The 27,688-nt window shown below is 49.2% G+C and overlaps 2 protein-coding genes across 4 annotated transcripts; one reads left to right on the top strand and one right to left on the bottom strand.

The window, feature by feature from the left end:
* Window positions 1-1,020: 1,020 nt before the first annotated feature.
* Window positions 1,021-12,222, bottom strand: Ctu1 (cytosolic thiouridylase subunit 1). 2 transcript variants are annotated; one of them, XM_076576604.1, is made up of 3 exons: window positions 11,937-12,222; window positions 2,964-3,495; window positions 1,021-2,681 (listed from the first exon to the last, which is right to left on the bottom strand). In XM_076576604.1, exons 2-3 carry the CDS (start codon window positions 3,469-3,471, stop codon window positions 2,044-2,046), a joined length of 1,146 nt encoding a protein of 381 aa, XP_076432719.1. In that variant the 5' UTR covers window positions 3,472-3,495; window positions 11,937-12,222; the 3' UTR covers window positions 1,021-2,043. The 2 variants fall into 2 exon arrangements, with proteins under 2 accessions (XP_076432719.1, XP_006986224.1); XM_006986162.4 differs by lacking the exon at window positions 11,937-12,222 and adding an exon at window positions 5,754-5,809.
* A 3,072-nt stretch (window positions 12,223-15,294) lies between these two features.
* Window positions 15,295-27,503, top strand: LOC102918805 (sialic acid-binding Ig-like lectin 12). Of its 2 annotated transcripts, XM_006986161.4 has the most exons (7): window positions 15,298-15,793; window positions 15,989-16,249; window positions 16,439-16,486; window positions 17,631-17,888; window positions 18,932-19,025; window positions 19,375-19,453; window positions 25,975-27,503. In XM_006986161.4, exons 1-7 carry the CDS (start codon window positions 15,367-15,369, stop codon window positions 26,161-26,163), a joined length of 1,356 nt encoding a protein of 451 aa, XP_006986223.1. In that variant the 5' UTR covers window positions 15,298-15,366; the 3' UTR covers window positions 26,164-27,503. The 2 variants fall into 2 exon arrangements, with proteins under 2 accessions (XP_042129788.1, XP_006986223.1); XM_042273854.2 differs by lacking the exon at window positions 15,989-16,249 and having other exon boundaries at window positions 15,295-15,793; window positions 25,975-26,301.
* Window positions 27,504-27,688: the final 185 nt, after the last annotated feature.

A 27,688-nucleotide genomic window follows, 5' to 3' on the forward strand; every position in this document is an offset into this window, starting at 1 on the left:
TAAAAATTTTAAAAAAGCAAAAAAAAGAAAAAGAAAAGAAAAGAAAAAAGAAAAAGTGGCAGTCACAATGGCCCAGTTTTTATTTGTATATTGTCCTTTTCTCCCAGGCTGCAAATGCCTGGAGGGAGGGGCTCCTATCTCTGCCCACTGCAGCTTCCTGGTACCTAGAGGACCAGACAAAGGAATGTCCAATATTTGCCGAATGAACAATTGACATGGTGCTTAATAAGCCCCGGGGAACTGAAGGAGGCAAGGCATCCATTTCTGCCTTTCAGGCCTATCTTCATTAGCAAACTGGGTACCTACTAAGTTCAAGAAGTCAACAGGTCACTTCTATGAGGACAGGACTGCAAAGACTAAGGAGCACCCTCTGTCCAGGGTTCGGGAAGGATCAGGGAAGGCTTCTAGTACTCTGGTGCAGGAGACGTTAGCTCTTGAGAAGCCAGGTCACACCTGGAGGGGAGACTGGCGCCACCACGTCTCTTGGGGAAGTTTCCTCAGCCTCTCAATTTCCTATACGGCAGGGCAACACCCAGAAGCCTGGAGCCCCCTGGTGGCCAATCCTAAAATGCAGACCGAAGCTGGACATGGTTGGCCAGCTCCTTTGACCACTGGACTCTGATCTCTCCAGAGATCTGATGGGGTGAAGGCAAGCCAATTCTATTCTCACAGGAGGAAACGGTAGATTAGAGAGGTTAAGACAGGGACCTGGCACAAGTTCTGTCTACAGAGTCCAGGCTTGGAGTGCCTTCCTCACCCACAAGGCAGTCACCCTCCCACAAGAGATTCCAGGAGTAGGCAAGGGCTGGTGACAGCCCCCGTGGCCTTCCAGCTGAGTGACCAATAGCCATGTACAACCATGAGGTTGCCATAGGGAAGAAACAAGAAGGTACCTATAAGACCACAAAGCAAAGCTTAAAACGAAGCCCCTAGAAAGCATGTGTGTGTTGAAGACTCGCATGCCGCATGCTCACTCTGTTAGGTTTCCATTGCTGCGGTAAAACATCATGACCAAAAGCATCTTAGGGAGGAAAGGTTTTATTTCTCTCATCTCTCGGGTCACACTCCATTAGCAAGGGAAGTCAGAGCAGGAACTGAGGCAGAGGCCATGGAGGAACACTGCTTACTGGCTTGCTCAGCCTGCTTTCTTATAGTACCCAGAATCACCTGCCTAGGGACTGCACCACTCTCAGTGGGCTGGGCCCTTCCAGATCAATCATCAATCAAGAAAATGCCCTATGGGCCGATCTTATGGAGGCATTTTGTCAGGTGATCCCAGCCTGGGTCAAGTTGGCAAAATAAAACCAAAAAGCACCAACCAGGACACTGACCCAACAGTCATACGAAAACCATGCAAGCTTGGTTTGGAATGTATCAACTCAGCAGACCACTGTCTTCCAAGGACTCGCAGGCTAAGACGCCATCAGAGAGCAGCTGAGGCCCACAGCAGGGGTTTCCCAAGCCTTGCTATCACCTGCCTACACCAGTGTGTTTGGCCAATAGGCTTGATTAATGACCTTCTGTAGATCTAGGGCTGTAAATGTTTGTGTAACTGCTTCCACAGCAGCGTTCCGGGGCAACCTGAATCCATGCACCCGGCCATGGAAACCCTTAGCTGGTTCAGAATAGGCTTTCTCTGATTCCCTTAGGAGCAAGAGCTGTGTTTTACCTCGATGAAAGGGGCACAGTGATGATTGTGAATATGTTTCTCCTACTCGTTTCGCTTTGTTTACCTGACTTGGGCAAACAAAGTGAGAGCCAGGGCTTTCCTGAGCCCACAGAAGTGCGTGGAAATGCACAGTTGTTGGTCTCTTCTCCCTCAACTTCTCCAAGGTTCAGGTTGCTGCACAGGGCACGGTCCTCCCATGAGACACAGTCACTTCACAGGGCTCAGGTCCCATAAGACACAGACAGGTAGCTCTAGAAGGGCAGGACACTGCAGGGCAGTCACTTCACAGTGCACAGATTGCTTCACAGGCACAGGGCACTACAGAGTACAGTCACTTCCCAGGGCACAGGGCAATGTAGAGTGCAGGGCTTAGGTCACTCAGTGGCGCTCAGGTCACTCTGCAGGGCACAGGGGGCTCCTGCCTGGCCCCCTCCATCCCGGCAGAGGGTGGCTCCATCTCTGGATTGCTCACAGGTGCAGGGTCCCCGTGGGGCCACAGGGTCACTGGTGGCCTGGCTCCGGTTCCCGGGCAGTGGTGGCTGGGCTTGCAGCACGCGGCGGCCCTTGCCAATGGCCAGGCGTGGCAGGCCTCGGTTGAGGCCATCTAGCAGCGCACAGGCCTGGCAGAGTGTGTGACTGGCCAGCGCCCCGCAGCGGGAGCAGGTGCCTGGAGGAGGCGGCCGAGCCGCCGGGGCAAGAGCGAGGCGCTCTGCCGAGTGCACGAGGTCCAGCACTGTGGATGGCCGCGCCGCCTCCAGCTGCTTGAGCAGGTCGCGAGCGTGGCCGCGGAAGGCCTCGGGCGCGTACACGCACTCCTCGGAGAAGTAGCGCAGGCGGCGGAAGTGCGCGTACAGCACCACCTCCTTCTGCGAAGCGAACTGCAGTGGCCGGCACCGCGGGAGGGCGCACCCCTCGCCCCCAGAGCCCAGCACTCCGCCCCGTGCCAGCCGCCCCGTATCACCACGCAGGAAGTTCATGAGCACTGTCTCCGCCATATCGTCGGCATTGTGGCCTGCGGGAGAGAGCTTGGGTGAAGGATGGGGACAGACAAGAGGGGCCGGGAGGGGGCGCCAAGAACCCCTGGAAATGGAAAGTGGAGGACGCTGTTGGGAACCCCTGGACCAGGAGACCGAGGGGAGGATCCTATAGATAGAACTTCAGTAATGAGATAATGGAGAAGAGACCATAAAGTGGGGACACAGACAACCCAGAGAGAAGAGGGGGCGGTGGAGACACCATGCCACCCCACGGCCTCGCAGGATACACTACCCCTCCACACCCTTCCTGTGCTCACCTGTCACGATATGTGTAGCTCCCACTAGGCGAGCGCCCTCCTCCAGCGCCCTCCTCCGCAGCACCCCGCAGAAGGTGCAGCAGGAACGGCTGCGGCCAGAGCCGGCCGTGCTGCGGGCCACGGCGTCCATCGTCCAGCCCCCGAACAGGTCTGCATAGGCCACAATGGTGAGCGGCAGCTCCCAGCGCGCTGCCTGGCTGCTCACGGCCTCCAGCGCTGCGTCACGGTAGCCGCCGATGCCTTCGTCCACCGCCACCAGGTGCAGCGTGATGCCCAGGCGCGGCGTGAGCTCGCGCAGCACATGTGCCAGGACCGTGGAGTCCTTGCCGCCCGAGGCGCCCACGGCCACCACGGCACCCGGGGGCAGCAGGCGCCCTGCGAGCACTGTGTGCAGCACCTCGGCCTCAAAGGCCGCACAGAAGCAGGAGCCGCACAGCGCCTGCCCTGAGCGCGGGCGGCGGAGAGCAGCACGGGCCGCGTGGCAGGAGGAACACGTTGGGGCGGGCATCGCGGGAAGCTTGTGATGTCTACACTGTGAAGGAAAGAGTAGGAGATCATTTGGGGCGTCTACACTGCAGGGCTGATGGGAGAGGAGAGGGGTCAAAAGAGATACCCACAATGCTGGGCTAATGGAAAAAGAAGGGAAGCTGGTCACCCAGGATGTCTGCACTCTGGCACTGAAGGGAGAGAGAAGCAGGTCACATGGATAGTCTATGTTGTGTGGAGGCTGCGGAAATGACGTCCTACCCAGAATGGCCCTTGCACAGGGGAGACTAAGGGAAGGGCAGCTTCTTTCTGCATCAAGAAAACAAAGACCCGACGATGTGATTTCAGGGGGGCAGGGAGGAAGACATGCAAGAAGTGAGGTGCCTTTAAGAACACGTTGCACAGTTTTGAGGTCACTATTGTTACAGCCTTGACCATGAAGACGAGGTAGGTGTCACTGACTTTGACTTCCAGGGCTGACCAGAACCCGGAAAAGCCTGCTATTTGTAGACAGAGGGCTACAGATGTTTGGATTTTAGTAGAGGAGGTAGGATACCAGACAGCACCCCTCAAAGGCATGGTGCCCTCCTCCTCTAGGCACACCGCAGCCTCCTGCATCACCTCTAGGTTACCGGTTCTGCTGAACCAGTAAAAACTTTCGGGGCTCAGTCCTCTCCCCCAGAGCACCGCATCTCCAGCTTGGACTGTTCAGTAGCCTCCTGTCAATCCGAGCAGGCACAGCTGCCCTGGGATTGACCACAATGATCAGGATTATCTGGCAACTGCCAACTTACTGCCACTAACTCCCATGAGGGCAGGACCAGTGCCACTCAGCCCTTAACCCCCACATCCCGGATTCCTTTCACCAAATGATGTTCTACAGGGAAATGAAGCTCCGCCCTTCCAGGCACTCAGACTTCACGCTCTGGGGTCTAGGACCACCCTGATCACTCACCCTGTGGGGGGCTCAAAATGCAAAGTCCAGTCTTGACTTGCTTTCCAAAGTCCCTAATCCATCCTCAGAACTCATGTTCAGATCCCCTAAAAGAGTACAGCCCATCCTGTTTGTGGCTTCAAAAGAGAGGGAGAAACCAGATACTTCCCACCTACTCCATGGCCAGCATGCTTGTCTGGGTCATTGGTCTCTGCCTTGATCTCCTCTCCTTTACAATCGCTGTTTTGCATATTAACAATCAGCAGATCCAGCCCAGTTATCTTTTCTATGTTCTTCTGTGACTGAGGTTAGCACTGGCCCACTCACAGCCTGGGAGGCCCTGTGGCTCCTCCCCCTTACTCTCAAGTATCCCAGGAACACACCCCCTTTGGCCCAAAGAGTTCTTTCCGATTGCTGAGCCCAGCAAGCAGCGCTCAGAGCTCACTCATCCCTCATGACGGAGCATTGCTCCTTGAAATATTTCCTTCCTAGCTTTTGATTCTATCCTCCCTCTTGCCTGGATTATGCACCCATCAGTGTCTCACCACTTCATTCCCTCAAGCCCTGCCCAGCAAGCTGAGAATCATCAAGCTCAGAAGGTGCTTCCAGGATCAACCTCCAAATGACCCAGTGAAGATTCTTGCTGGGCAACTTTCAGACCTCAATTGCCCCTGAAATCTGTCCCTTCTGCCTGGCATCTCTGTCTCCTGAGAGTGGCCACCACCTTCTGCCTGGCATTTATTCAGAATGGGGTACAAAGTCACTCTAATGCTGTAAGGGGGTTACTGTTATAAGGAGTAGCTTATGGGCGCAGGCAGAAACGGAAGCCAGGAGACCACATCGGCAGTCCTGAGCTGATGGAGTGAACCAGGCTGAGCTGAGTAAATAGCTGGAAGGGAGAAAATTGTGTACAGACGCTGCAAACCCAGAGGTAATACCAGGCATGGTGGCGCACACCTTTAATCCTAGCACTCACGAGGCACAGACAGGTGAATTTCTGCAAATTCCAGGCTAGCCTGGTCTACATAGTGAGTTCCAGGCCATTCAGGACAACATGGTGAAATCTCGTCTAAAAACAAAAACACAACAAACAAAAAAAACCGAGGGGGTGCCTCCGACTTTATGGCCGACTTTCCATAAAGGGCAGAGGAGAGGTCTCCAGAACTACTTAACTGGGAACAATAGAAGGCAGATGGTCTGCCACCACCAGCTGAACAGAGGCCTGGCAAGAGACCCGATTAGAGGGGATCCTAGTCAGAACACGGGTTGGCAATCATAAAGGCGAGTGCTAAATCCCTTGAGAGACCTTCAACTCTCCGGTGGCACCACAATCCCGAGCTCGCTCGACCCGGAGCAAGAGGAACACTAACCTGGGTGGAATGGGCTCTGCACTCTGCCTGCCACGCGGAAGCCTGGAGCGGAAGCTGCCCTGAGACTACAACTCCCACAAGCCCTTGGAATGCCTTGCCTACGACTACCAGAATGCAACAGCTCCAGCGGAACGCCTGTAACTCTACAGCAGCTTGGACTACAATTCCCAGCAACACTTGAGGGCACGGCTTTGCTTCATCCTATGGCTCCCAAAACGCAGGGCTCCTTAAGGTGCACACGCTGATGTGGAGACCGAGCTCAGGGTACTGCTGTTGCCCTGGCAACGCGAGGTCACCAGGCGAGATGCTTGAAATCAGAAGTGGCTGTGGTCTAATTTCTTAGTTTTGCGATTTATTATATGCTACCGCTGCTTTTTTTTTTTTTTTAAATGGTCTCACTATATAGACCAGGCTGGCCTTGAACTCAGAAAACCCCACCTGCTACTGCCTCCAGAATGCTAAGATTAAAAGCGTATGCCATCTTGCCCCTTTCTATTTCTATTTTCTTTCTTTCCTTTTTTCTTCAGAGAGGTGAAAGGAATCCAGATGACTCACGGCTACACACGCTATTGTAATATACATCAGTAAATTGTCATTGTGTGCTGCTTAAGGTTGCCCAGAACCTGGCTCTGGAGGTGGGATTACCCGCCCCATCCTTTAGACCCAAGCACTGGTTCAGCTGCCAGCTGGCCTCCTGGCCCTGTGAGAAAGAGAGGGAGAACAGCCAGAGATGGAAATGCCGCGTCCTTGAGAACAGAAGGCGAGTACGTTCTCTAAGAAGGATAGCGCATCCTTGAACACAGATGGGAAGTGAGCCGTGCTCAGATACCTCTGCTACTGCTCATCCCGTGCGATATAAACTAAAAATATCTGTTGTGGGAATGGCTGTTTCAGAGACGGTCTGCCTGGGATCCTCTTCTTCAGCCAGAGGCTTCTGCTGACTGTATGGTTCCCCGGCTTCCCCAGCTGTTTCTGCTGGATGTTCGTTACATGTCTGATCTGGTGCCCCGTTATCTCTCTGCAGTCTGCTGTTCATGAACTTGAAATGAAAAGCACTGCTGTCGTGGATCATTCCCCAGTTTGAGACAGCTCTCTCTACAGGCTGAACCACACTCCAGCCCCTCACTAGAGGATTCTAGGCAGGAACTCTATCATTGAGCCACATCCCAGCCTCACACTGGGGAATTCTAACTCAGTGCTCTACCATGGAGCTATGCTGCCAGCGCCTTCCTGGGGAGATTCTAGGCAAATGTTTTAACACTGAGCCATGCCCAAGCTCCACACTGGTGGATACTAGGCAAGCACTCTTCAGAGCTATAGCCTCAACACGTGCCCCTTCCTATGCTTTTGATTTTTAAACAGAGTCTCACTATGTGGCCCATGCAGACCTCAATCCTTCTGACTTTGTCCTCCAAGTAGCTGGAATTACACCTTTGAGCTACAAGTCTGGGTTCAGCTGTGTGGTAGATAGACCTAGACCAGTGGTTCTCAACCTTCCTGATGCTGAAAGACCCTAGCCCTTCAGGCTTACACCCCCAAGCCTCAGGAAAAGAGAAACTTCAAGCACCAGGGAATGAGAAACTAAAAATCTAGTTCCAAGGGCAACCTGACTCAGCCACTACTCAATCACCCCTGCCAAAATGTAACAATATAAAGAAATTTCTGTTAAGAGATGTGCTCAACTGTGACTGGGATAGTTGTAGGTGTTCCAGGAAGGACCACTGTGACCTTTGTGTAAACTCCACTCCTGCCCTGATACCCCCCTTGAGGTTTCAGGAAAAATGTACCTGTTGACATAACTATACCCCTCTGTGATCACTCTGTAACCAGACCATGATGTTGTGAAATAAAATTGTATGGGAATTGTAATCTTATGCCTTTTTTGGGTTTTTCCTTTAAAAGCCCCCATGGGGCTGCAGTAAGATGCGGCTCTTGCTCTCAGGATAAGAGTTTGCCCTACGGTAAAGAAGCTTTAATAATAAAACCTCGTGCTATTGCATCAACTGGACTGGAGTCTGGGTTCTTGGGGCGCCCACTTGAGACCCTAAGCTTTGGGGTCCAACAATGCTGTGACCCTTTAATACAGTTCTGTATGTTATGGTGATCCCCAATCATAAAGTTATTTTCTTTACTACTTTGTGTCTATAATTTTGTTACTATTATGAATCATAATGTAAATATCTGTGTTATCTGATGGTCTTAGGTGACCCCTGTGAAAGGGTCATTCGACCCAAAGGAGTCATGACCTACAGGTTGAGAAATGCTGACCTAGACCATGGGGATGATGTTTCGATACCATAGAAAGAGCCAGCTCAGTTGTCTGACCAGTCCACTCTGTCCTGTGGTCCTTGTGTGTAGCATGAATTCTAATTGGTCTTGATAATAAAAACCCGGAGCCAGATAGTGGAGTAAATGCTGAAAGATCAGAGAGACAAAAGAGCAAGCCACAGCCACCACATCTTACCTCACTAACTCCTCAGCCTGAAAGAGAGTGAGCTCCTGTCTCCTCCCACCTTATAGTCCTTCTCTGTCCAGCCATATCACTTCCTGTTTCCATCTCCCCTAGTGCTGGGATTAAAGGCGTGAGATCCCAAAGGCTGGGATCAAAGGTGTGTGCCACCACTGCCTGGCTCTGTTTATCTTTTAGACTGGATCAATCTTGTGTAGCCTAGGGTGGCCTTGAGCTCACAGAGATCTGTCTGCCCCCTGAGTGCTGGGATTAAAGCTATGTGCCACCACTGCCTGGCCTCTATGGCTAACTAGTGGCTTAACTCTGTACTCTGATCTTCAGGCAAGTTTTATTTGGTGTGTTTATGGCTCAATGCCCTAATTTGCTTCCTAGTTGCTGTGATAAAATACTGACCAAAATGAACTTGCATTTATTTTAGCCTACAGACCACAGTCCATCATCAAGGGAAGCCGTGGCAGGAGCTGAAGTCAGGAGCTGGAGCAGAAATCATGGAGGAACTCTATTTATTGACTTACTTCCAGGCTCCCATTTAACTGCCTTTCTTATACTGGGAGGACCATCTTCCCAGGAGTGGTGCCATCCACAGGGAGCTGAGTCCTCCCACATCAGTCAACAATCAATAAGATCCCACATGGGCTGATCTGACTGAGGCAATTTCTCAGTTGAGGTTCCTTTTGCCTCTGTGTTACAAGTTGATAACCTAGCTTAACCATCACTCTGAAGGAGGGACAGCCGACATTTGTTCACCAGTGTCAGTTAAGTAGAAACTATCACATTTCTGTCCCAGATACTGCATTTCCTGTGGTACCATTACCTTTCAGGAAAATATCACACATGGGAGCTGAGGATATACCTCAATTGATAGAGTGTTTAGCCACGGGTTCAAGTCCCAGCACTGCATAGACCACATGGGTGGTACCTACCTGTAATCTGAGCACTTGGGATGTGGAAGCAAGAGGAGGATGTGGAGTTCAAAGTGGCCTGTGGCCACATAGTGAGTTTGAGGTCTGCCTTGGTTATGTGAGGCCTTCTCTTAATCAACCAGTAAGTAAAATTTAAATGTAATCCATTCAGTACAGTATGTAGAAAAGTTACTGGGAAAAGTAAATTCTCATTTTACTTTTCTCTATTATTCATGGTTACTGTGACTTTCTTCACCTTTTGTTGAGCATCAAAACTTATTCGTTTCCTAATTGATTTAAACCAGCAAGGCTGCATCTGGATCACTCCACTTCCAGTTCTGCTCCAGGCTCTTTCAAGAAGTTAAACTTGAGATGGGGATCTTGGCTGGGTTTGGATGTATGACCTCAAGCGTTCACCCACTGTCTTAGGGTTTCTACTGCTGTGAAGACACTATGACCATGGCTGCTTAAGGGTATTTGCTCACACTGTGAACCCCGAGATCGCATTATTTACTGGAAAAACCTGTTTCTAGCTGTGGTGTGGCTCAGCCCTAGCACGCACCTTTTTTTTGCTTAAATATTGTAAACAGGATTAAATAAAGTCAACCATAAGTCCAGAGGCAGAGCAAGCAACTAGTTGACAGGAAGTGAACATAGGGGAAAAAACCATAGAGGGTAAACAGAGTCAGGAGGATGGAGAGAGAGATGCACAGGAAGTGGGGTGGGGGAGGCACTGAGTTTGAGGAGGTTGTTTGGAGATGGTGTAAAAGAAGAAAGGCTTCTGGGATGTCTGCTGAGGAGGAAGGTTAACTGGGTGCTTTCTCTGCCTCTCTGAGCTAGCAGGCTTTCACCCCAGCATCGGCTCCCAAGTCTTTATTAGTAAAATCAAATGACTAAGATTTTGTTAAAAACAACTCTTATAAAGGAAAACATTTGGTGGGGCAGCTTACAGTTTCAGAGGTCCAGTCCACTATCAGAGGTGTGACATGGTGGCGTGCAGGCAGACATGGTGCTGGAGCTCAGAGTTAATACATATTGATGGGCAGATAGGCAACAGCACGTGAACTGAGACACTTGAAGGTGTGGCTTGAGCACATATGAGACCTCAAAGCCCACCTCCACAGTGACGCATTTCCTCCAACAAGGCCACACCTCCTAACAGTGCCACTTCCTTTAGGGGCCATTGTTTTCAAACCACCATCCCCCACCCCCCATGGGCAAATCTATTTTCCAACAAGATGTGGCTGCCCACTGGATCTGTCCTACCTGCCTTTGCTGGAGACTAGAGACACAACATGAGTATGCTATATCAACTGAATGAATGAATAATGAATGGAATGAGTGAATGAAATTCCATCCATCATATCATGGGACACAGGTGATAGTTCATAAGCATTAAATTGTACCAGTGGACAAAAGTTGATAAAGGAGAGAATGGAGCACGAGGTGGAGAATGCACGCAACTGGACAGTTCACTCCTCACACTAGCAAGATTTGTATTGCCATACAAGTACCACAAACTGTGCAGCTTATAAACATCAGAGATTTATTCCTTTTAAAAAAGGTTAATCAGTGCAGTGGCAGATTCAATGTCTGATGAATGATTATGTCTTCACAAATGATACTTTCTCATGTGGTAGAACAAGCAAACCACCTTCCTTGGGTGTCTTGTATGAGGGGCATTACTCCAATTTGTGAAGGCGCCACCCCCATGACCTAAGCCATTCCTAAATGTGCTGGCTAGTTTTATGTCAACTTGACACGAGATAGAGTCCCCAGAGAGGAGTTTTAACTAATAAAATGCCTCTATAGATGGGGCTGTCAGCAAGCCTGTAGGGCACTTTATTAATTAGTGATTGATGGGGAGGGCCCAGCCCATTGTGGGTGGTACCAGCCTGGGGCTGGTGGTCCTGGATTCTCTAAGAAATCAGGGTGAGCAAGCCTCAGGAACAAGTCATAAAGCAGCACTCCTCTATGGGCTCTGCATCAGCTCCTGCCTGAGTTCCTGCCCCTACTAATTTTGATAATGGAACTGTGAGTGAAATAAGCCTTTTGCTTCCTGAGTTGCTTTGATCATGGGGTCTTATCACAACAATAGTAACCTTAACTAAGACACTAAACAACTCACTTCCATGGGATGGGAAAGATGACTCAGTAGAGTGCTTGTTACACAAGTGTGGGGATCTGAGTTCGGATCCCCAGCTCCCACATAAGAACCAGGAGAGGTGGTGTGCGTCTGTAATGACAGTGCTGGAGTGTGGAGGCAGAGAGGGCCAATCCCAGAGGCTCACTGGCCAGCCAGGAGAGCCTGTCTTAGTGTTCTTTTTTTCCTGTTGATAAAATACCCTGACAAAGCAACTTAAAGGGCAAACATTTATTTATGCTTGCAGTTCAGGATACAGCCCACCATGGCAGAGAATCAGGGCAGGAGGAGCTTGAAGCAGCTGATCACGTTGCTCCACAGTCAGGAAGCAGAAAGCAATGCATGGTGGTGCTCAGCCACTTTCTCCTTTTCATACGATCCAGGGTCCCAGCCCAGGGAATGGAGCCACCCACAGTGAGCAGGCCTTCCCATCTCAACTACTCTAATCAAGATAATACCCCACAGGCATGGCCAGAGACCCAGCTCCTATGTGGTCTTAGGTCTTGCCAAATTGACCATTGAAACTAACCATCACAGATCCTGCTCAGAAATTATGGTGGAGAGTGACAGAAGAAGATACCCAAAGCAGAGCTCTGGATTGTATATGCGCATGTGCAGGCAAGTGCACCCCTCTACACACTGACCTCCCTCCATCCACAAGAACCTACCTGTTATCACCACAGCCTTGGAGATAAGGATCTCAGCACGTGTGTTTGGGAGGGATCAGATGCCACCTTAGCACTTCCATTCTGGAACTCAAGGTCTTCTGAAAATGGGGAAGTGACACTCTAGGTCTTCTCAGTTCTTGTGGGCTGTGTGAGTCGTAAGTTCCTCTCTCGGATGCAGGTTCTCGGAGTCTTCTCTTCCTGTCCTGCTTTCTTTACAAACTGGGGACAACAGGGAACCAGATGGGCCATGGCCCAGCCCTTCTGACCACTGAGTTGCTGCAATTTCTGCTAACTAAGAGAGAGAGCGTTGGGCAAAGATGGTGGTGAAGGTTAGTTGCCACTTGAAAATGCAGAAAGTGATGTGTGTGCACTCTCATATGAGAGATAGAGATAGATAGATGATAGATGATAGATAGATGATAGATAGATAGATAGATGATAGATAGATGATAGATAGATAGATAGATGATAGATAGATAGATAGATGATAGATAGATAGATGATAGATAGATAGATAGATAGATAGATAGATAGATAGATAGATAGATAGATAGATAGATAGATAGATGAGAAAAAGAGAGACAGAGACAGAGAAAGAGAGAGACTGAGAATGCTAGTTGAGGATGGTGGCTAGACATGCCTAAACCCACATGTATTAGTCAGGGTTCTCTGAAGGAACAGGATTTATAGAATGAATATACACTACATATATGATATATACCATTATATACACATATACGATTTACCAGAATGATCTACAGGCTGTGGTCCAGCTGGTCCAACAATGACTGCTATCAAATGGAAGGTCCAAGAATCCAGTCATTGTTCGGTCCAGGAGGCTCAATGTCTCAGCTGGTTTTCAGTGTGTGCTGGAATCCAGAAGAAGTAGGCTCCAATGCAGCAGCAGCAGGTGTGCCCAGATCAGAGGTGGATCTTCTCACCTAAAGAGATCCAGATTAAAAGTGGGTCTTCCCACTTGAAATGATGAGGGGAAAAAAAACCCTCACAGGTGTGCCCATCACTTGGGTTTACTTAATTTCAGATGCAGTCAAGTTAACAACCACGAATAGCCATCACGGGGAGCAAACGTAGAATCAGGAAAAGGGAATATGTGGATGGCCCTGGAGGGCTCACAATGGATGGTTTCTTTCAGGCACTCATCTTCTGGTATATCTCTGGGTCACTTTTCTGCATGTATCTCAGATGTTTCAAGGAAAACTGACGTAAGTCAAAGGAGGCACAACCTCTTAGGAATATTTCCACTTCCTCCTACCTCCCACCACAAGTTAAACACAGTCTTCTTCTAAGAATGCTGACCATCCCTGAGGGTAGACAATGCAAGGCTGGTGTTCCTCACTTTACTTCATCTGTTCACAGGAACCCCTGGTGAGTGGGCGACCCTGAGTAAACTAGTAGTCCTCTGGAACAAGGGGACAGTAAGAGACAACAGCAAGGAAGAAATATGTAATGATGGGCTGTGGCCATGACTCAGCAGTAGAGAACCTGTCTGGAATTCTCAGTGAGAGGATGGGGTGGGACTCAGGGGTAGAGCCCCTGCCTAGAATCCCCCAGTGAGGGGCTGGGGTGTGGCTCAGTGGTAGAGCCCCTGCCTAGAATCCCCCAGTGGGGCTGGGGTGTGGCTCAGTGGTAGAGCCCCTGCCTAGAATCCCCCAGTGGGGCTGGGGTGTGGCTCAGTGGTAGAGCCCTGCCTAGAATCCCCCAGTAGGGCTGGGGTGTGGCTCAGTGGTAGAGCCCCTGCCTAGAATTCCCCAGTGAGGGGCTGGGGATGTGGCTCAGTGGTAGAGCCCCTGCCTAGAATCCCCCAGTGAGGGGCTGGGAACGTGGCTCAGCAGCAGAGCATCTACTAATGTGAGGGACCCTGAATTCCAACGCCAACAAGAAATCCATCCTGGAACAAGGAAGGACATTTTACTTTTTCCAAAAATCTGTGTTATTGTAGTTTTCAAGGTCAATGCTTGAGCACTAGTAGCCCCAAGAGAGCAGGCTTGGCCACACTCACCCTCCATACACCAACTAAAGACATAAGAAAGAGGGAGATTTAATGTAACTTGGTTACACCAGGAAGAGAAACAAATGGAGGTTCAGTGACCCTCAAGTCCATCTTCTTGGTCCTGATGTGAAATTTAGGTTTAATTAGAGGGCAAGAGATGTGCATGATCAAGCAGCCCTGGTCAAGGTGTGGTGGTGCCCATCAGTGACACATCCTTGTTTGGCCCACAAGGTGTTCCAATGTGTTGTCAAAACTGTGTGGATTCTACCTGGGTGGTGAGTTCATCCTGTAGGTGTTATGTGGACTTTAGCTTTTCTGTTTCCCCAACACGGGAGCCCTGTGGAAATTTTAATTCTTTGGGGCCCTTTGTCCCCAAAAGTCTGATAGCCAAATGGAGGTCACAAGCACCTCTCTCTAAAATATCTCCCCTCCTGCTAGATAGGTTACATCTCTAGCAAGTCCCACTGTATAGTGCCTCAGCCTCCACTTCCCCGGCTCTCCTGGGAGTGAGACTCCCCTCTGTGGCCTCCGTGTATTTGCTTTTGTTGTGTTTGTTTTGGTTTGGTTTGAGGGTTTGGTTTGTATGTTTTGAGACAGGGTCTGCTGAAGCCAAGGCTGGGCTGAACCTCACTCTGTAGCTGAGGTTGACTGTGGAGTCCTGCTTCTCTTGCCTCCTACCCCTAAGTGCTGGGATTGCAGCACATTCTGCCGTACACAATTCAGGTGGTGCTGGAGATGGAGCCCAGAGCTTTGTGCCTGCAAAGCAAACACTCTACCAAGCTCGCTCCATCTCCAGATCCCTTGGAGGGATTTAAATGGAAGAACGTTCACATCCACCCCTTCAGAGCAGCTGTCCACCCAATCTGTGCCTCCTCCACTGAGGCTCTGGCTGTGAGACGATCCCGGGGCCTGAGATCCACCTCCCACTGGACTGTGGTGCTTTGGAACACAGCCCAGATGTGTTCAGAGAGGGTGTGCCCATGACAAGCTGCGGAGGGAGGGAGGAGAGGCTGGTTACCCCCAGCCTGCATCTCCCAGGTCCTCTTCTCCCCTGTGCTCTACATCCGTCCCCAACTCCACCAATATCATCAGCCTCAGGGGAGGCTGGGGGCTCTGGATGAAGCAAACCCATTTTCACTGGGCAGGACATGTCACTCAAAGGCCAAGGTCAGTGCAGAGAGGGAGAAGATGGGATCAGACCCTACACGGGTGAATTTGGAGGAGGCAGTTGCCTTCTTAGGCCTCAGGAGGAGATCTGGGTGGCTGATCTTCAAGGTCCAAGCTCCTCCTCCCAAGGCAGCCACTGTCCTGGCCTCCCCCTGCTTCCGGTAGGACTTCCTCCAGGCCTTGCATCTCTTAGTTCCTCAGAGAAGAGCCCAGAGAGTCAGACTTCTGGTGGCCCTGCAGCTTCAGCTCGACATGCTGGTGTTGCTGCTGCTGCTCTGGGGAATGAAAGGGGTAGAGGGTGGGCCTGAGGCCGTGAAGGGTTACACCCTGAGTGTGAAAAAGAAGGTGGTGGTGCAAGAGGGCCTGTGTATCCGCGTACCTTGTACGTTCTCCTACGCCAAGAAGAAATGGACTGACTCAGACCTGATTCATGGATACTGGTTCCATAGTGGAGCCAAAATAGAGAGTGATTCCCCAGTGGCCACAAATAACCCGCAGAGACCAGCACTGAAGGAGACCCAGGGCCGATTCTTCCTGCTGGGAGACCCACAGATGAATGACTGCTCCCTGGACATCAGAAAGATCAGGAAGGAGGACACAGGCTCATACTTCTTTCGCCTGGAAAGAGAAGAAGAGAAGTATAGTTATGTTCAGAACATGATGACGCTGCATGTGAAAGGTCAGACATGGCTTGCAGAGAAGCCACCAGGGAAAGCCATGGGTGCCACAGGGCAGGCCTGGGATAGGACTCCATCCTGGGAGCAGCTGGGTCTGAGCATCAGGGCTCAGGAGAGGAGCTGGATCAGAGCCAGGGCTTCCCCTGAAGCTGCACCTCACCCCTCCTGATCCTCCATTTCTCCCCTCTCCTCACCAGCCCTCACTAACACCCCCCACATCCTTATCCCGGACACCCTGGAGCATGGCCATCCCAGCAACCTGACCTGCTCTGCGCCTTGGGCCTGTGAGCCCCCCACCTTCTCCTGGACTGGTACCTCTGTGTCACTCTTGAACACCAATGCCTCATTGCTGACCATCATCCCCCAGCCCCTGGACCATGGCACCAACCTCACTTGTCAGGTGACCCTGCCTGGAACTGGTGTGACCACAAGGATGACCATCCGTCTCAATGTGTCATGTGAGGCTGGGCTGAGTTGCCTGTTTTGCTAAGGCAGAGTGGTCCCCAGGGTGGTGTCAGGGTCTGGACTCTGGGTCCTAAAATCCTGATAAGGGGACTTGTCAGGATGCTTGTCCCCTGCCACACCCACCTAGACAGCTGCTGGGGACAGAGGGTGACTGATGAATCCACTGTGTCGTTCTCTCTTAGATGCTCCAAAGAATCTGACTGTGACCATCTATCAAGGAGCTGACCCAGGTAGGAGCTGTCCTCGGTAGGAGATCTGCACCTCTTCAGCTCAGGGCGGGGCTTATTCTTCCTCACATAGGACTCACCTGGAGACGGAGGCTGTTTGTTGGGGAGCCACTGGACCATCCCCTCTGAAGCTCCTAGGTGTTTGCACCAGTCAGTATCCACCCCTCACTCCCCCAGATCTGCACATGCCCCTTGCCCACCACAGGCACATGGTGACATGCACACAGCAGAACCACACCGTCCAGGACCTTCTCTCCATTTATGGATCTGCCTGCACGCCTCCAATAGTTGTTCTCTGGGTTCTTGTGCAAAGAGACACAGCTACATGGTTAGACACTTAGAACACACACAGTACTGTTCTCAGAAGCTCGGTCTCCAAACTGTAAGTGACCAGTGTCCTGTCCACATGGGCTGGCTGAGCCTGGCCTTGTCCCCCTGAGGTTCTGAGAGGAACAAGATGTCAGTAGCAGAGATGATCTTTGTTCTCCATGACTGCAGTACCCAGCACAGATGGATCCAATTCTGTGGGTTTCTAATACCCATGGGCAGCAAGGGCAGGGAGTCCATTCTACCACCAGCAGTGAACAGTGACCAGGTCTTATATCTATGACCACAAGTGTATGTTCCTGAGTAATAAACTACATGCAGGGAATGTGACTCAACTGATGAAATAAAAATAAAAATAAAAATAAAATAAAACCTTGCCAAGCATGCCCAAAGCCTTAGCTGGGTTGCATCCCCAGGACCCCATAAGCTGGACATAGTGGTGCAGAACTGCACTTGGGAGGTGGAGGCAGGAGGATCAGATGTTCAAAGTCATTCTTGCTACATCATGAGTTTGAGGCCAGCCTGAGCTACTCAAGGCATTGCCTTCAATTTTCTCTCTCTCACCCCCCCACCCCAGTTTGTCTGACTCACTCTCATCATCAACTCCAAATATATGCCTGGATCACTTGTTCTCTCTAAGTTTGAGGCTTAGAGTCAAGAACCTCACACTGAAATAAAATAAGTTTGGATTCTTGCTGTGGTGGTAGATGAAAGTCTGTGTCTTCCTTTTTTCTTTCTCCCCATTGGTGTCAGTCCACCTCTCTGGATTCTAGTGTCTCTTCTCTTAATCTCGTCACAATGACTGTCTCTTTCTCTACAGAACCCATAATCCTGAAGAATGGCTCATCTCTCTCCGTCTCTGAGGGCCAGTCTCTACGCCTCTTCTGTAGCACTGACAGCTATCCCCCTGCCAACCTGAGCTGGACCTGGGGTAATCTGAGTCTGTGCCCCTCGAAGCCATCCAAACCTGGGCTCCTGGAGCTGTTTCCAGTGCATCTTAAGCATGGAGGAGTGTACACCTGCCAAGCTCAGCATGCCCTGGGCTCCCAGCACATTTCCCTGAGCCTGCATCCACAGCGTGAGTGACCTGTGGGCCAGAGGCGGGCAGCAGGAGGAGGTCAACTCCTGTCCCATCTGTGCGTGCGGTGTTCCCAGCAGCTCCCGCAGCTTCACAGGGGAGCATAGCTCCAGCTTGTGCTGAGCTGTGAGCTCGGCCTGTAAATATCCAGAGCCTCTCTGTTTTATTCCTGCTGCAAGGAGGGTGTGTGGGGTGGGGTGGGGGTGGGGAGTCACCTCAGGAAGCAGCAAATCCTGAGGAGAGTGGCTGGGACTGAGACGGGTGAGCTTTGCACACAAGCTCCTTGCTTCTGCAGGCCAGGAGGAAGGGGCATTTGCTAAGAGCATAAAATTCAAGAGAAAACCGAACCAAAACAAAACAGCATACAAACAAATGGACAACTCAGTAGTCAAGCCTATGTAGTGGTCCATGCCCCAGCCCCTCACTGGGGGATTCGAGACAGGGTGCTACCACTGAGCAGTACTGCCAGCCCCTCACTGGGGGATTCGAGACAAGGTGCTACCACTGAGCAGCACTGCCAGCCCCTCACGGGGAATGGTAGGCAGGCATTCAACAGCTGACCTATATCCCCAGCCCTCTTTTTAATTTTTATTTTGAGACAGTTTCACAAAGTTGGCCAGGCAGTCATTGAACTCAGTCTATAGCCCAAACCCCCCTTGAACTTGAGATCCTCCTGCCTTAGCCTCAGATAGCTGGAAGGGCATGCATTCATTACATCTGGCTGTGATGACACATTCCTTTGCCTGTTTGTGAATCTGAGGTTGGAACCCAGGTCCTGACATATACTGAGATACACTTAATGATCCAATTAAAAATGCAAAAATAATCCTGGACAAGATACCAAACTAAATCAAGTCAAACTGCCACCTAGCTCTTTGATGTCCCCTCTGCCATCTCGGGTCCTTCCACTGCCCCTTCCACACAGGTCCCTGCGCTGGTTACCTGAGCTAGGGGTGAGAAAAGCAGGAGGTCCAGGCTCCTGCAAGGCTGGGGAGGGGAGGAGAAGAGAGGAAGGGAGTTTTCTTAGAGTTCTCTCTCTGCAGGCAGTGCAGCGTTATCAGAAATGACTGTGGGGGCCTTTGTGGGTGCAGGAGCCACAGCCCTCTTCTTCCTGTTTTGCTGCATCATCCTCCTGGTGTGAGTATCAGTGTCAGTGGGGATGGACAACCTGGGGTGATGAGGGACAAGCCTGGCGCCTGACCCTGAGCCCAGGCCTGGAAGAGCGAGCCTGAAGTCAGGGGAGCCTGAAGTCAGGGGAAGCTGTGGTTTAGGCGTATGGTCGGTGTGTGGGACCCTGGAGTGTTGCAACCCTCAGGCCCCACTGTCCCAGATGATGAAAACCACCTTTCAACACAGGAGCCTCTGGGACGGGACCACCGGCCAACCTGACCATCCTTCAGAGGCTTTAATTACAAGTGGGGGGTGGGGGGGGATGCCAGCTGCCCCTCTACCTGCCCACACTGAGAGGCCCCTGGTGTCCTTGCAGGGTAAGATCCTATAGGAGACCAGCCAGGCCAGCTTCAGCAGCCCCGGATCCAGATGCCCTCAAGGGCTCGGTTTCTCAGGTGAGTGACCCGTGTGCATGTGTTCAAACCCAGCATCCTCCTGCCTGGACACCATCCCTGAGATGGATCCCAGATTGTTCTGCTGAGTGTGGTTCAAGCTGGATGTCCTGCAAGCAGACTTCTCTAGTCCGTTCCCCAATTTGATAATTGCAGACCATGTCCTCCACACTGCTTGCTCTCTGGCTGGGCAGGGAGGAGGACTCAGCTTATCTTTCTCTTTTTCTTCTGTTCTACCTCAAGTTCATAGGTTCTCATCCAGTCTCCCTCATCAGGATAACAAGGTGCAGGATCCTCTTCACCTTTTGGCCCCTGCCATGACTCTCTCTCACACACACACACACACACACACACACACACACAGAGAGAGAGAGAGAGACGGGGGGGGGGAGAGAGCCTGTCTGTCTTTTTGTCTCTCCCTCTCTTTCTCCTCCTTTATCTCTGTCTCTCCCTTTGCTTCTTTCTCTACCCTGTCTCGGTTTTTCTCTGTTTCTCTCTCTTCCTCTCTTTCCTCCCCTCCCCTCCCTCTATCCTCCCCTCCCCTGTCTCCCTCTGTCTCTCAGACTTTCTCTGGGTCTCTCCTCCTCCTCCCCTTTCTCCTTCTTTCTGTCTCTCTTGGGTCCCTCCTCCTCTTCTTCCTTTCTCTCCTTTCCTCCCTTTCCATGTCCCCTCTCTCCTCACTGTGTCTCTCCTCCTCTTCCCCTCTCTCTTTTGCTGTCTTCCTCTCTCTTTCATCTTCTAACTCTCCCTCTCTCTGTCTCTCAGTCCCAGTGTGTCCCTCTTCCTCCTCCTCTTCCTCCTCCCTCTTCCCTGACCCTTGGCTTCCCTTACCTGCTACCAGGAGCAAGTTATTAGTTTTACCCACTTGCTCTGTATTTGAATTTCTGCTCCCTGACCCCACTTTATATAGTAACATGAAGGGTGGTCTGACTCTGTAGCTGCTCAGCTTTGCTGCTGTAATAGGAAAAACATCATAGGCCATATGCAACTGATGAGCATGCCTTGTGCTAATAAAGCTTTATTTGTAAAAAATAAACAATAGGCTGGATTTGACACAAGGGCTGATTTAGAACGTAAAAGCCCAAACTCCTCAGCCCTGATGGGAAGATGGGAAGCTTGCCTCAGATGCAAATATTAAGATGTTGCCAAAGTATCAGTCATTGAGAGAGAGAGAGAGAGAGAGAGAGAGAGAGAGAGAGAGAGAGAGAGAGAGAGAAAGAGAGAGAATGTTGGAGTTCAAAGATCAACTTTAAGTGTAGTTCCTCAAGAGTCATTTTTAGGGGGCAGGCTCTCCCACGAGGCCTGGGGCTTGCAGATTAGGCTAAACTGGCTGACAGGGACCTGTCAGACCATCCCTGACCTTTTATAATGGGTTTGGGGAATCGAACTCGGGTCTTCAGGCTTGTGCTGCAAGGTCTTTACTGACTGAGCCATCTCCCAGCCTTGATGCTCCTTTGAGCTTTTCCTAGATTCGGTGAATAAAGCCCCCACCCCCAATGCTCCATCCTTGGAATCTTTTCTGTGGTCAACCTCCAGGAAGTTCTGAGTGCCTCTGGAGGGCTCTGGAAAGGATACAGAGTTCCATGTATCCTTGTTTTGTCTTTTTCCGTGTGTGTGTGTGTGTGTGTGTGTGTGTGTGTGTGTGTGTGTGTGTGTGTAGGTGGACATGCGAGCGGAGGCTTGAGGCTGATGTGAAGAACCACCCTCCCTGGCTCTTCCACCCCATCATTGAGGCAGTGCCACTCAGTCAAACCCAGAGGTGGCGGACATGGCTAGTCTCACTAGCCAGCTTGCTGCAGGGAGCCCCTACCTCTGCCCTCTAAGGTCACCACAGGCGGGTCACCACACCACTTGGCATTTATGTCATTCGGGATCCAGACTCTGGCTCTCACATTTCTGCAGCAAGCCCTTTACCCGAGCCATGGCCCCAGGGCCATCCTTCCATCCGTTTGTGAAATATGGAGTACTTACAAGGAAGCCAGCAGACCAGGTGCCAGGGACCCGTCTTTGAAGATACTTAGAGAACCGTGGGCTCAGTCGTGTTTTATTCTAGACAGGCAGTTATCAAACCACTCAAACAAACAACAAAGACCAATATATGAATACGATGTAAAAGACAGAGACATTTATTGTAGGAAAATGAAGGTACAAAAACTAGGAAGTGCTGGGAAGATAGGCTGTGTGGTTAGTTTGTTTACTATCTCATCTATCTGTCTATCTGTCTATCTATCTATCTATCTATCTATCTATCTATCTATCTATCTATCTATCTATCTATCTATCTATCCATCCATCCATCCATCCATCCATCCATCCATCCATCCATCCATCCATCCATCTATCTATCTATCTATCTATCTATCTATCTATCTATCTATCTATCTATCTATCATCTATCTATCACCTATCTATCTATCTATCTATCTATCTATCTATCTATCTATCTATCTCTCATCTATCTATCTATCTCTCATCTATCTATCTATCTATCTATCTATCTATCTATCTATCTATCTATATCTATCTCTCATCTATCTATCTCTATCTATCTATCTATCTATCTATCTATCTATCTATCTATCTATCTATCTATCCATCTGTTATCATCTATTTATTTTTCTATCTATCATCTATCTGCCTATTTATCTGTCCATCTATCATCTGCCTGTCTGTCTATCTATCATCTGTGCTCTAGATTTTGGTAACCCCATGGAACATAAAATTCACCGTTTTTGCCCTTTTCACATACACAGTTGTGTTACAGATGCCTAGGACTTTTTCATCTTGAAAAACTAAAACTACATACTGAGCAACAGCTCCTATTGCCTCCCTAGGCTTTCCTCCCCAAGCCCCTGGCACCTGCCACTCTTCCTCCTCCTCCTCTTCCTCATCCCCCTCTGTGAATTTGACTTCTGCAGATACCTCCTATGTAGGACCACACCATATTTGTCGTTTTGTGACTGTTTTTTTTTTTCATTTAATACATGTACTTAGGATCCATCATGTTGTAGCACACTATAAGAGTCCTTGCTGTTCTAGAAGGTTGGTAATATTCCACTGTATGTGTATGTACCACAGTTTCTTTAGCCAACTTCTGAGTTTCTTCTATCTGTTTACTATTGTGATATGAACATTCCTAAATGTGAAAGATCAAGATTGTATTTTCAATTATTTTATATATATATACTTGTATTGTTGGGTTATATAGTTCTACTTTTCATTTTTTGAGAATTTGTCATACTATTTTCCATGGTGATTTAACCATTTTACATTTCTCCACGTGTTCATCAATACCGCTATTTTTTGTTTTCTTTTGTATTAATTTAATAGTGCATATCCTCAAGAGTGTGAGGTGTTATTTCTTTGTGGTTTAAATGTGCATTTTTCTAATAATAATAGTATCTCTTTCCTGTCTTTCTGGAGAAATGTCTGTTCCAGGTCTTTGTCTATTTCTCTGGTTGGGTTGTTTGTTGTTGAGGAATTATAGGTATTCTTTATCTACTCTGGCTCTTAGTCCTCATCTGATGCATGGCTTCTAAATATTTTCTGTAGATTAAATGTGGTTTTGGTTAGTGATGAGGGAGATTGGATTCTGCCATTTGATTATTTCAGATAGAGGGAGGAGCAGGTACCAATTCTCAGAAACAGGAGGCAGCCAGCAAGTGGAAAAGCAACTATGAGGGCTGTGTGAAGAGACAAGAGAAGCCTAGGCCACTACAGGAAGTGAGTTTGGAGAAGTTGAGTGTGTAAATCATGTCTGAGCAAACAGACCACTATGAGTGCAAGAAGGAACAATCTAACCCCAGCCTCCATGGAGAAGGAACAATCATCCAATTGTAACTTCTTTTTTTTTTTTTTTGATGCAAAAGCAAAGAGTCTTTGTATTGTTATGACTTAACTCAGGACTCTCTGTCCATCTGATGCAGCAGCAGAGTAGGAGAGACCCTGAGTAGCAATGGGGCAGGTTTTTTTAATTAATTAATTAATTATTTTTACTATCAGCTTGATACAGTATAAATTCTTATTCTAATAGTAAAATGTTTCACTGAGGCTTGTCCAGTAATTGAGTAAAACCAAAACTTATTATCCCAGGGTCCCCTCTGCTATATAGCCTCCCTGGTTCTGTGGGTTGCAGTCTGATTGTCCTTTGCTTTATATCTAGAATCCACTTATGAGTGAGTACATACCATGTTTGTCCTTCTGGGTTTGGGTTACCTCACTCCAACTGTAATTTCTGTGGATGCTTCTGGATGCAATAGGCAGGAAAAACATTAGCAAGGAAAGGACAGAGGCAGAGGCGTTAGGAAGGAGGCTAGAGATGGTGTGGAGGGAGTCTGGACTGACTGCTGGATAGCTAATGAAGCCAAAATGAAGAAAGTAAGTATGGGCTGAGGATGGGGTTTGAGTGACAGGAGATGAAGGGCAATAAGTGAAAGAGGTTGGAAGCTGAATCAGATGTTTGCCTTGAGCAGACAGGAGGAGACAGGCGCCCATCACTGAGGGTGAAGAGAGCACAGGAAATAATCTGGGGCAAAAAGGAGGAATGCAAAAACAAAACAAGAACAAGACAGTCACAAAAGGACAAATACTCTCACTTCCTTCATTTCTTTCTCTGTTTCTTTGTTTCTTTCCTTCTTTCTTATTACTATTATTGCTTAATTACATGTGTGGACACACATGCTTGAGTGCAGTACCCACCGCGGACAGAAAAGGGAATCGGATCTCTGGAGCTGGAGTTGCAGACACTATGGGTGCTGGGAGCTGAACTCTGGTCCTCTGGCAGAGCAGTGAATTCTCTCAACCTCGGAGCCGTTTCTCTAACCTTGAGTCTACTGCTTTGCTGCTTGACAGGGGCTGAGGGTTCAGGTACAAATGCTCCAGGCTCACAATGTTCCCCGTGTGTGTGTGTGTGTGTGTGTGTGTGTGTGTGTGTGTGTGTGTGTGTGCATGCTAGGGTGTGCATGTGGGGGTCAGAAGAAAACTTTCAGGAGTTGGTTCTCTCCTTCCACCATGTGGGTCCCAGGGATTGAACTCGGGTCATCAGTCTTGGCAGCAAGCTCCTTTACCCCCTTAACCATCTTGCCAGCCCAGCTAAGAAATTTTTAGCTTGAACATCACATCAAAGCAACACCCATTCTGTGGAAACCATACTTCAAAGTTTGAGTTTTGATTATTTACTGGTACCAGCAGCATGTGGTACAATACTCTCCTGTGATTCTGGGCAGTAGCCATGTGCCACAGCCCCCAGTCGATAGCCCCAAGGCCATGAGGTGTGTGGCCCATGGTTTTTCTTTTCTTTTCTTATTCCTTTCTTCATTTCAAGATAGGGTTTCTCTGTGTAACAGCCCTGGCTATCTTGTAACTCGCTCTATAGACCAGGCTGGCCTCAAACTCACAGAGGTCCACCTGCCTCTGCCTCCCAAGTGCTGGGATTAAAGGGTGTGCCGCCACCAGGCTCTGTCCTTGGGCTGCAATGGGGGCTGGCTGGCCTTGCACGTTCACATTGACCCATGCACGCAGCTCTAAGTTGGTGAGTAGTCCCAGACAGCAAACAACTGGCTGAACCCTGAGAGGTCAGAGTACGTGCAGAAAGGGAGCTACTGCAAGGACTATGTCTTTTGTTCATGGCCCTCCCAGAGACTGCTTGCTTAAGTCTCAGGAAACTGAAATTGAGGCCTGATCTCTGAGAGAAGACTGACAGCATCTGATTGGTCCTTTCAACTTGATACAGACTTCTTGCTTCTGTATTCACACATGTACCACACCACACACAGATGTAACACACACATGAAGAAGAAAGAGCCACAGTCCTATGTCTAGCATATCCATACCACCTTGGACTATCCAACAACCATCTACAAATCTCACACATGTGTTCCTAGTACAATACTAGGTGTTGGAGTCAGAAGAATTGGTTATGGTTTTGGCTGAGATTTTGGTTTGGGTTTCTCTTTATGACCTGTTATGATTGTCCAAACTGGCCTGGAACTCACTGTGTAGTCCAGGCTGGCCTTGAACTTGTAGCAAGTCTCCTGCCTCTGCCTTGAGTCTAGGATGGCAGCTGTGCACCAGCTTTGCCAGGGAGTCTGGAAAAGTTGCTTGCCTGTTTCCATCTCAGCTTCAGATCTATAAAATAGAGGCAAAAATAGTATCTTGCTGGTGGAGCTAGGGAGACTGGGTGCTTGTTATTAAATGTTTGGAGAATGTAGAAATGAGCGTGAATTCAACAAAAATGCACACGGGTGGCTGGAGAGCTGGCCCAGTGGCTAAGAGAGTGTTTATCTCTAGTGGAAGACCTAAGTTCAGTTCCCAGAACCCACATCCAGCACTCACAACATCTTTTAACTTCAGCCGTAGGGAATCATGCCCTCTTCTGGACTCTGTGAGTACTACACCATATGTGCATACACCCTTACACACATACTTGTAATTTAAAAACTAAAATGTATGTTGGTGAGTGGATGAGGGGTCCCAAGGGTCCCTGCTGTCCTACCCTGACTCTCTTTCTCCCTCTCTTTACACAGAGTCCCCTGGTTGAACCCCAGGTAGATGACAGCCTCGAACCCCTGCCTCCCACAGTTGAGGCGGCCCCCTCATCCACAGAGGAAGAGGTACATTATGCATCCCTCAACTTCCATGAGATGAAGCCCAGGAATCCACAGGGGCAGCAGGACACCACCACGGAGTACTCGGAGATAAAGTCCCACAAGTGACCCGCATGGCTGTGACCACGGTTGGAGGGAGCGCAGCTGCCAGGGTGAGAGACACCAGATGCTGGCTGGTTCTAGAGAAGGAAAGAGTCCACCGGGTCAGCATGCCCTGCACATGACTTCAGAGCCGCTCCTGTATCACACAGGAGTTCTGCTACTGCTTATGCCCCTGCGCTCCCTGTCCACCCAGTCCCCAGGCTCTGGCAACCATTATTGTGCCCAGGAAACCATAAACTTGACTTTCTTTCAATTGTATGTGTGTGGATGTTTTGCCTGTGTATCTGTTTTGCTTGTATATCTGTGCGCCACTCACATGTCTTTTGTCTGCGGAGGTCATCACATCCCCTGGAATTGGATTACAGAGGGTTGTGAGTTGCCACATGGGTGCTGGAAATTGAACCCTAGTCCTCTACAAGAATAGCCAGTGCTCTTAACCACTGAGCCATCCCTCCAGTCCCAAGACTGATGTTTTTAGATTTAATTTTTATTTAAAAAATATCATGTATTATTTACACCATGATAAGTTTTGTTGTATTTTCTTCCAAGTGTATCATGTATACATAGCCTTGTTCATCGCTATTACCTTCTCCTGTCTGTCTTTTGTTAGTTGCTTGTCCCTTTCTCTACCCAAACAATCTGCCTTCTAATTTCATGTTGTATGTATTAGTTTGTTTTCTTACCTTTGTTGACAAAACACTGACAGAAACATGAGGGGTGGAGAGGTTTATTCTGGCCCATGGTTCAGTCTATCATGAGGGAGGCAGTATGGTATTCAAGACAGTGGGTACATGTTGTGGAAGCTCCACACATCTTTGTAGATCAGGAAACAGTGGGTTTAGGCCAGAGCCAGAAGTAGATATCTGTTTTCCAGGCCCAGCCCCAGACACCTACTTGTTACAATTTGGGACACATGTCTGAAAAGCTCTGTAGCTTTAGAAAATATTACCACCAGGTGGGTACCAAGTGTCCAATACATAAGCCTGTGTGGACCATGTACATTTAAACCAAAACTAGGTGGGTGAATGGTAGGTAGCTAGAGAGATAGGTAGACAGATAGAGAGACATGATAGAAAAGTAAATGGTAGATAGATGATAGAAAATAGATAATGATAAGATAATGGCGGTAGATGTAAGATAGATGCACAGATAGAGAGCGAGATAGAAAAGTAAATGGTAGAAAGATGATAGAAAATAGATAATGATGCCGGGCGGTGGTGGCGCACGCCTTTAATCCCAGCACTTGGGAGGCAGAGCCAGGTGGATCTCTGTGAGTTCGAGGCCAGCCTGGGCTACAGAGTGAGTTCCAGGAAAGGCGCAAAGCTACACAGAGAAACCCTGTCTTGAAAAACCAAAAAAAAAAAAAAAAAAAAGAAAATAGATAATGATAAGATAAATGGCGGTAGATGTAAGATAGATGCACAGATAGAGAGCGAGATAGAAAGATAAATAATAGACAGTTTGACAGAGATGCTGTTCCATTCTGCTCTGCTGTTTGGACTGCCTGATGCACACAGCTCAGAGAAAGTTG

This window comes from Peromyscus maniculatus, chromosome 1, assembly GCF_049852395.1.
Source record: "Peromyscus maniculatus bairdii isolate BWxNUB_F1_BW_parent chromosome 1, HU_Pman_BW_mat_3.1, whole genome shotgun sequence".
Lineage (NCBI taxonomy): Eukaryota > Metazoa > Chordata > Mammalia > Rodentia > Cricetidae > Peromyscus > Peromyscus maniculatus.

Bases quoted from the DNA above. Each gene is read 5' to 3' on its own strand.
- Ctu1 (XM_076576604.1), bottom strand. From the start codon at position 3,471: ATGCCCGCCCCAACGTGTTCCTCCTGCCACGCGGCCCGTGCTGCTCTC. The intron at 2,682-2,963 runs GTGAGCACAGGA...TCTCTCCCGCAG, and splicing joins AGCTACACATATCGTGACAG to GCCACAATGCCGACGATATG.
- LOC102918805 (XM_006986161.4), top strand. From the start codon at position 15,367: ATGCTGGTGTTGCTGCTGCTGCTCTGGGGAATGAAAGGGGTAGAGGGT. The intron at 16,250-16,438 runs GTGAGGCTGGGC...GTTCTCTCTTAG, and splicing joins CATCCGTCTCAATGTGTCAT to ATGCTCCAAAGAATCTGACT. The intron at 19,026-19,374 runs GTGAGTATCAGT...GTGTCCTTGCAG, and splicing joins TGCTGCATCATCCTCCTGGT to GGTAAGATCCTATAGGAGAC.